We start from the raw sequence: 9,101 nt of genomic DNA, 5'->3' as shown, positions 1-9,101 counted from the left end.
GGGTGCACCCTCCTCCCGAACCGCTCTTCTGCCTCTGTGTGTGTTTTTTGCAGGTGTGTCAATTTTAATTCTGCCCAGTAGGTGGGACTTGGTGACTTTAGCACCATTTTTTTTTTGCTGCCTCCCCATCTTCTATTGCAATCCTCAGAAGTCTCAGAGAGAGCGAGAGAGCGCCGGGTACCGAGCGCGAGCCCGCGATCAACAAGACAGCCCCTCTCCACTCTGCATGGCAGACCGCTCCTGTAGGGGGAATTACCGCTTCGCTTCTCCTAGCCAGCTGCCAGAATGATTTCATCTGCCGGAGGATTTTTGCATCTGATCGCTTGAGTTCCCCCCCCCCCTGTCTTTGTTTCCTTCCCCTTCTTCCCCCCACCCCCCCTTTCCTCCTCCTCCTCCTCTTTTTTAGAAGCAGCAATCGGAGATGGATGTCTCTCTTTGCCCTACCAAGTGCAGTTTCTGGAGGGTATTTTTGCTCTGGAGCATTTGGGGAGACTATCTGCTGTCGGTGCTGGCTTGCCCTGCGAATTGTCTTTGCAGCAAGACAGACATCAACTGCAAGAAGCCGGATGATGGGAACCTCTTCCCTCTCTTGGAAGGGCAGGATTCAGGCACCAGCAATGGCAATACCAGCATCAACATCACCGACATCTCCAGGAACATCACTTCAATGTAAGTCAGCTATTCCCCCCCCCCCCCCCACGCCCACCCCAGTGGGTGCCCATTCCTCTGCTGCTGGCCGAGACACCGGGCGCTGGGAGTGTGTGTGTGTGTGTGTGTGTGTGTGTGTGTGTGTAAGGGGAGAATCCGGCGTGTAGATTTCAGGTACCCTCAGCATTGATATGGAGGATGGTTATTCCCTGCCTATCTCCGACCGGTGCCTGGGCTGTCGTGCAGAGGACGCGGATCTGATTTTCTGCCCCCACTAAAACAGCAACAGTTTGACTCACGTTTAAGTGGAATAAAGTAAATGAGACGAAATGTCTTAGCAGAGGAGGGCAGCGCACGTAGCTAGCTCTTCTTTTAACTGGTTGCGTTAGCAGAGCGATGAAAACAGGCACAAACACATTCACACACACACACACACACACTGGACACCCAAAGCAAGTTCTAAGCGCCTGCCCTTTTGGAGAATTCGGATCCGATGCGAATGTCATTTGTATCCCCTCGCTGGCAAATCCCCCCTCCTCTACCCTGGCTGCCTGTATCTGGGGATCTGCAGTTTCTCCCTTTTAAGAGACAGAGAAGAAAAAAGCGTGAGATGCCCCTCAACTAACTCTCATTGTTATAATTTTGCAGCCCCGCTCTGATGCTGAGCTGGTATTTGTGTCTTTTGATCTCAGGGTGGGTGTGTGGGAGGCAGATATTTTTAGTTGAGCACTTTGCGTTTGTTTGCATGTTTGTTTATCTGGAAAATCAACTGGAAGTTGCATTATCCTTGTTTGGAGAGGCTGTTAGCAAAACCCTATCAGTGTAGCATAGGGAAAGGTCTGGATTTCCTCCCCCCCCCCCAGCCATCATGCTATTTTGTGTGGATGTGTGTGTGTGTTTTAAAAAATCCCTCATCTTCTACAATCTCTGCTCTTTTGTTCAGTACCTTTTTGGTGAGATGAACTGGAGTCATTTCATTATTCTAATGCTAATTGAAATGTGAGCATTTAGGGAAATGTAGCCCCATGAGTAAGTTGCCAGTGGGAGTTCGGCAGAAATGTGGTGGAATTCTTGATTCTGGCAGTTAAATGCAGCAAGATTTGGAATGAGTAATTGCTGGATATTTATTTATTTTACACCTCCATTGTGAAATAGCGTGTTCGAAGGGTGCTCTTCGGTGGCTCTTTTCCTGAGGCTGTGCTATGTGGCCACGGTGCAGTTGTAGCACCACTGTGGAATAACTGCTTCAGAGCATGGCTTGTCACCTGTGCCGGATAAAGATGACTGGGCTACCACAGACCCCCATTGCTGTTAACGGATTGAATGTAATGAATGCCCAAGCCGTTCTCCCTATGTCCAGTTCTAGTGAGTAACGCCGACCTGTTCCCAGGCTATGGCTTTCCCTTCCCAGCAAATCTGCTCTCCACAAACTAAAGGAATCAGGGGAGGTAAATAAGGACCTAATGTAATGTTTGCATTTCAAATGGCCCATATTTACCGTGTGTCCCCTGTGCTGGAGTATTGCTGTGATGCTAAAGAGATCCAGATAACACTAGGAAAGTGGGAGAAACTCGTGCTTATTACTGTGCTGGTTGTTTGTTGTGTTTTTCTCTTAACCCTTTGTTGTTAAACTGTGCGCATCAGGCACGCTGTAAGAGGGGAGAGAATGAGCAATTTGGCTGTGACTCAGAGGCAGCTCGTGTGGCTATTACTTGGTGCGTGTTTGTGTGTGTGTGTGTATACACACACACACATCTGAACTGCTGGAAGAGATACTATCATGAGTGTCCTGGGCATCTAGAAAGTGTCTTTACAGCTTTGAAATGGAAAAATGCTGACAAATAGTCAACAAAAAACCCAACCCACACAAAAACCCGAAAACCGAGCTCCCAAACCTTTCAACTCCATAAGCAAAGGTGTTGGGTATTTTCAGGAGAAGAGCATCTTTTGGGGACAGGAATAATGAGAGGGTGACTGGGTGAATTTGTTTGTGCTCCATATGTCTTCCCTTGCTCCCCACCTCCCTAAATGGACTTCTGTAGCTATGGAAGAAATGGTGGTAGCTGAACTGAGACTAGTCCATAACCACCATTACTGTGATTCGGGATTTTAGGTTGAATATTAGGGAAGACGCCTTGACAGTGAGATCTGTGAGACGGGGAAATAGTCTCCCCAGGGAAGAGATGAAAACCCAGGCGTTCAGGATGCTTACAACTGGCATTAGCAAATGTACTCGGAGAGGGCAATCTGGTGGGCCAGAGGTGGGCTAAATGGCACGTAAGAAGTCGTTTCCATCTCCGATTCGTGTGGGATTCCATGGGGACCTGAGCGCGTGGCCTGAAGGAGCTAGGGCAGAAACTTGTGTTTCGCAAGAATACTCTGCTCTCGCAATGGAAAGGGAGGCTAGGACTGGACTGATTGGATCAGTTCCTGGGGAGGGAAGGTCAAAGATCATCACCCCCCCACCTGTAGATTTTAGATATGGGGTTATAGTTCAGCCCCCTCCTTGCCTGCCAAAACTATGTTGTTGCCAAGGAACTTACGGTGCCCAGAGGCTAGGGTGATGGGCATGTTCTAAATCCACATAATAACGAATCCACTGCCTTTCCCAAAGAGAAGAGTGGGATACTCCCTCCTCTTTGCGTCGACCTGCTTAATCCAGTTTCCTAGTGTAAACACCCATTGGGGCTTTTATTTCACTAGCCAGAATGACTTAGTGGAGGGCAATTGCTTCAGTGTGATGGGCTGGGGCCTGGGGTTGTTTAGCTCACTAGCCCCTCGTGGCAAGTGCTGTGCAGAAGAAGGCAAGTAGTTGGCTTTCAGCTTCTGCCTTTCCTGTCCGTCTCTGGAGAGGGGTGGGGGGGTTGTATAGGCGGAGTGGGTAGCGGAGCTCTGGGGGGTGATGGCTGCTGTGATGGAGCATGGGGCTCTGGGTCTGTTCCCCAGTCCCTGCTGCGTGACACCCGATGTCTGGGAAGGAATCTCTACCTTTCGAGAGTCTCCCCTGAAGGCTTTCCCCCTTCTATCCCATTTCGCGCTGCTGTCGAAAACACGGGCGGGAGGTGTTGCCGCTGCAGATGCCCTTTCTCTAGAAAGGCCACTGGGTGTAGGGGTGGTGCCTTGCCCATTGCAAAAAGACAGACCCGGCTGCTGGTAAAGCTACGCTCACAGGGGCTCTGGGGTGGATTGAACTGTAGAAATGCAGGGCCATTTTCATCAGGGGGAGGGCTGGGCAAGAGAGAAGGGGCCAGAAGGTGGGAGAAAGAGGACTCTAGGTGGTGAACACTTCACTCACCTTTATTTTAAAACCCTCTTTATGTTCTCAAGCCCAGGGGGAGAGGCCCTGAATCCTTTTGCTACAGGTCTTCAAAAGAAAACATCCCGCTTCAGGGACATCCCATCTCCCGTCGTCTTGGGATGAAGCCTTCGGAAGCATTTTGCTCTCATTATTTAACAACCGGGCCAGGGCCCCCTTGTGCTAGGTGCTGCACAAGCATATAGGAGACAGAAAACTGCCCCACAGAGCTGATAGTCTGAAAGACAACATCGCAGCTGGATGAGACGGATGAGTGGGTCGTGGTGCGGGAAAGGGGTAACATGCGATGGGTGTATGCAGTTCTTAGCCAATCGGGGCAGGGATCACAGCTTGCCAGCTGTGTAGGCATTACCTAAGTATCCAGTTCTTTGGTGCCCGTTTGGGGCATTAACTCTCCTTTCCCCCATCAATGGCAGAGGAATTACTAGAGCAAGGGTCTGGACCCAGGCACCCCATATCTGCCCCCTTCCCTCGGACGCTTTCAATGCTGAGAAGCTCTTTGCCACCTTCCTTTTTTCTGGGCAGTTCCCGAGTCCCAGCTCTGCTGGTGTTCCTTCCTGTACCTTGAAATCAGTCCAGAGAGCTCAGCCTGGGCAGGCTCAAACAGCAGCAGGTCGCTCTGTCATGGCACGGCTGTCGAGCCGTATTGGACAGAGTTCGAATTGCGTGCCGACTTGCCGGTTCACCGTAGCCGATCCCCCCAGCTGTCTGTGTGGGGGACGACATGTGGTGTAAGCACAGCGGAGCCAGGGCCTGTGCTGCGAGCAGCTGCGTGTGAACGCAGCCCTTTGGCTAGCGATCAGCCACAGCCACCGCTCCCATCGAGCCTGTGATCCTGAACACCAAGCGCTGCTGGAAAAGCAGCCGCACGTTGGTAACCTGAGCTGTCAGTGGGTCGCTCTGAGTTTGGCTGGGCTGCCTTGATGTAATATTATCATAGGCTGGGTAACTCAAGCTGCTGTTTAAAAGCTTGTTTAGAAATTGAACAAAAGCCTCAATTAATTAATGTTCTGCTCTCAGATTGTTTTTTCCTCCCCCCCATTCTCCTTCCATGGAGAGCTGAACAGTCACATTTCTTCTTTAGATCTGCGGCTGCTACTGGCGTATGCTGCAGACGGGGACCAGCCAGGGAGTGCAAGGCTGAGTGCTAGTGAAGGCTATTGAGGAGTCACGGCCTTGTGAGCTGGGCCTGTGAGTGCGATCTCCCAGCTGCTTTCAGGAAAGAATTGCTCAAGTTGGGGTGGGGTGGAGGGGCTCTTCCTAGGATTGATAGACTCTTTCATAGACCTTTTCAAGAATTTAGACCATAAAGGGTTAACAGCAAAACATGGGAAGGGTGGAGCATTTCTGGCCCTGGCTTAAGTGGGGCGAGTGGATGAGGACCGTGTGGCTGGCAGGGCCGCCTGACAGGCCCGTGCCCTTGTGTTGAGTGGCCAGGGCCCGTGTGCCCTGGCAATGCATTTAGCTCTGTGACTCTGCCTCTGGGGACGTGGTTCTCACCGTGAGCCGTTTAGCGTCCCCCTGCCCCATGGGAATTGCGCAAGCTTTGCCATTAGCTGTCGACATGCGCGGTCAGGCACTCTTCTTATTCGTGCTGCCTTCCCAGAGGCCAGGACGGTGCTGAGATCTAGCCAGCGTCACGTTCCCTGGAAGAATCTGGGGCTGGCCCTTGTTTTTTGGAAAAGCCTTGCAAAATGTGCAGAGAGCCCCTTCCAGCTGAGAGGAACACAGTGCTGGCACGCCTCAACCCTTGGCTGGACTGCGTGGGCCCCAGTGTGAGTCCTGGCTACCCTGGATTGCAGGGAGCACATGTGGGGGGTGGGGTTGGGGGTTCAGTGTCCCGATGGTGGCTCCATGAGCCAATGTGCTTCATTTATTTTCCTAGTGAAGTCAGTGAGCGCTGAGGAGAGATGCCAGATTGATGGCCCTGGAGACAGGAGGCCCCAGAGACAGGGACTGCTTCGCCCTAGGCTAGGTACGGCTTGGTGGACACGAGCTTTCCTCCCACACGGGGCCTCCCCCCGGAAGAGGACAGTTCAATCTCCTTGGCTCGTTACAGCCGCAACCTGTCTGCCAGAGAGGGGGCCTGGTGTGACGTGGCCGCTGGGCCGCTAGGAACAGGACTCAACCCCTCCAGCTCCTTTCACTCAATCCACTGACAGCCACGTTCATGCCATCCCTTCACTGCCATCATGGGCTCTGTGTGACGCATTGCCCTAGAGGTGAAAACGTCTCATCCTATTCCCAGTGCCCCGGCTCTGCTGGCTGGCTATGTTGTCTCTAGAGTCTGGTCACCGGTTGGCAAAGCTGACACATCCCATGTGGGTAGAAAGGACTGGCCGTGCCACGCCATGTCGTAGTGCTGAGGCCCGGGTGTTGCTCTGCTTCCCTGTCATTGCACTGGCATCATCAAAGAGCAGATCTTAAATTCTCGTAGTGCTGGCTGGAGAGTCAGGGAGTTTCCCTTCTGGCAGCGTGGGAAGCACACGTGTGCTCCAGCAAGGGTAAGGCAGGATGGGGGAGTTTGCCATCTGGGCCTCCCTACTTCTCAGCTGCTCCTCTGATACTGGAAAGATGCTGTCAGCAGTACAGTGCTTCTGTGTGTGTATTGCTCTGGGGCTCCCTGTAGCAAGTTTCCAGGTAGGGTCCCCCTTCCGCGGCATGTAGTTCCCAGTACAGAACTGCCAGCTGCCTTGCTCCCTGGTCTGTCCAGTGTTTTACACTGTGTGACACACCCTGTAAGTGGGCCTGGGAGGTGAGGGGCCAGGAGGCGTCCCTGACATTACCCAGCATGACTGGGTAGCTGCCTACAGTACGGTGAGCAGAATTCACATCCTTACAGAGACCCAGGAACCTGTGGCACCTTATTCTTGGGGGTCCTCCATGGAGAAGCCCGTGGCACCCCTAGAAGGGGTGAGCTCTTCGGTTCCCCTTATGGGGTCACCTGCTATACAGGTGTTTTGTGCTGGGGGACAAGAAGAGTGGTCACAGCCTTGCCGATGTCCTGAGGTTACAGCAGACCACAGGAGGTATCTGGTGTAACCGGACCTAATTAAACTGGAATGTGCTTAATTCTCTTAATATGTGGGCCTTGAAGGAGGTGGGTGTTCCAGGTCAGGTCTCAGCAGTCTCACAGCTCGGGGGAAGTCTGGCTCACTTGCCACGCATGGTGAGATCTGCCCACATGGAGACAGGGGAGAGAAGAGGCCCTCGGTGTAGTAGGTTGCTAATGGGGGAAGCAGCAGATACCTGGCTCGGAAACCTCCTGCCCGTACTGCCTGGTGTATGGAGCAGTGAGGAACCTCTTCCGCTGGTGCCCACATGTCACACACTCTGCCCGACGTGGCTCCTTCTGGCAGGAATGGAAGGAAGTTGGAGTGATGGAAGGGGGCGTTGCTGGTGAACCGTACAGCGCTAGAAGTGAGTGACTAAGTGAACTGTCCTGCAATGGGGTGCAGATACCAGAGGGGATCCATACAAGTCACCCCCGACTGTACTGCAGGGGCATCCAGGCCTTTTACCATGCCCTGGTGGGAATCCAGATCTGCCACCTGTCCAGAGGGCAGAAGAAGCTTAGGTTGCCTCTGTTTCTTCTAGGAAGCTTCTTTATGCACATTTCAGCCGTGATCTGTGCAGGCGAAGCGACTCGTGAGGTCGCTGGTTGGACACATGACGACTTTCCTTCTCCGCACCCCAGAATCTCAGCAATGACCTTCAGCCCTTCATGAGATGCAGGTGTGAATGTGGTGTTTATGAGAAGGGACTGGGACCAGCCAGAGCAGAGGCAGCTGTCAGACACCACGGGGATAAGGAGACTGTAGGTAAAGAGACCCAGAGGGACAGTTCAAGCTTCCCCATTCCTGTTGCCCTTCTCATGCGCCTCTGTCCTGACCTGCAGCCATGCCTCCCTCCTCTGCTCTTCCAGCCCGGGGGATGGGGGATCTCCTGCGTTGAGACTGCAAATTATGCTAGATTATGGGGTGCATTCACGACATGGACATATATCTGCTAGGATGAGATTCACCCAGCTCATTCCCACTTGTGCCATCAGCTGGGAGAGGACACTAGGTCTCCAGAGGCTAAATGCCCCTATGTTAGCAGCGCCTCCGGTCTCTCTGTTTCTCCAGGATCCTGGTTCCCGAGGTTTTGGCTGCTAGAGGGATCATTACAAAGGTCTGTAATTCAATCCATCTTTGTTTTGCACACTGTTTGTTTATGCAAAGCGCTTATCCCAAAGCACATTGCCAAGTGAGAGGCAGGCACAGTGAGAGACTGTAATGGCAGAGGGAGAGGGAAATACACAGCCCAGGGTGTGGAGCCAGGTGGGGAGTCAGTGGGGTGGCGAGAAGCAGGGAAGGCTGCTCCAGGTGGCAGGGACTGCAGAGGAGAAGACACTCCCACCAGGAGTAGGAAAGTTCTGTGAAGGAGGCAGGAGTTGAGAGACATGGTCCGTGAGAGAGGCTGGATGGAGACCGCAAAGGGCTATAGAAATGAAGGCAGTTGAGCTGTTTGGATAACTTGGAAAGATCCAATCTGGGGGAGCCTGAGCCCCTGAAACTTCCAGTTCTGCTGACTTCAGTGGAGATGCATCTGCCTGTGCTAGGATTCCACCGTTGAGCATTGCGCCTGGCCTGGCTCGCTCCTACTCGAATGCTTCTTCTCTGAGATGGCTAATGGGAAAGCAGGTGACCGAACTGGCTTTGCCTGGCATTGATCGGGCTGTAGAAGGGAAGGTATCAATGGATTGCATGTAATATCTCCCCAGTCTTTGCTCTCCAATGGAAGAGAGCTGCAAACCTGCCCAATGAGCCTCCTTAGCAGGGGCCATCTTCAGTGTAGTCTCAGATTCCTCGCGGTTCCACACACGTCTCTGGGTAGCTGAGAATTGCCAGCCTCTTCTGGCAGCTGGGGAATCTGCCATGGAAGTGGCAGAGAAGTCCAGACTAGTTTGGAAGCTGTGTGAGAGTGAGTTGAGACGGTCCAGACTCAGACCATGCGTTGCGTGACCCTCCATCCCACTGGGAGGAGCTCAAGCAGAGGAGCTGTTGTGAGCTGCTAGCTGGGGTGGAGATGGAGGAAAGGAGCCTCTTCTGCTGCCGAAGTGTCATCATCCGTTCCCCAGTGCAGGGAGCGCTGG

General features: G+C 52.9%; 1 protein-coding gene across 4 annotated transcripts in view; it reads left to right on the top strand.

Moving 5' to 3' along the window:
- Nucleotides 1–421: 421 nt before the first annotated feature.
- NTRK3 (neurotrophic receptor tyrosine kinase 3) overlaps nt 422–9,101 on the top strand; it is a 297,966-nt gene continuing 289,286 nt past the window's right edge. For all 4 annotated transcript variants that reach the window (XM_067555657.1, XM_067555661.1, XM_067555659.1 and 1 more), the window contains exon 1: nt 422–669. In XM_067555657.1, coding sequence (XP_067411758.1) covers nt 422–669 — 248 coding nt within the window. The remainder of the gene's footprint in view (nt 670–9,101) is intronic.

Source organism: Emydura macquarii, unplaced genomic scaffold (assembly GCF_026122565.2).
Source record: "Emydura macquarii macquarii isolate MOO-44397 ecotype Brisbane River unplaced genomic scaffold, CSIRO-AGI_Emac_v2 contig_1644, whole genome shotgun sequence".
Lineage (NCBI taxonomy): Eukaryota > Metazoa > Chordata > Testudines > Chelidae > Emydura > Emydura macquarii.
Note: the sequence above shows the minus strand (reverse complement) of the source record. Positions and strands in the feature narration are given on the sequence as shown.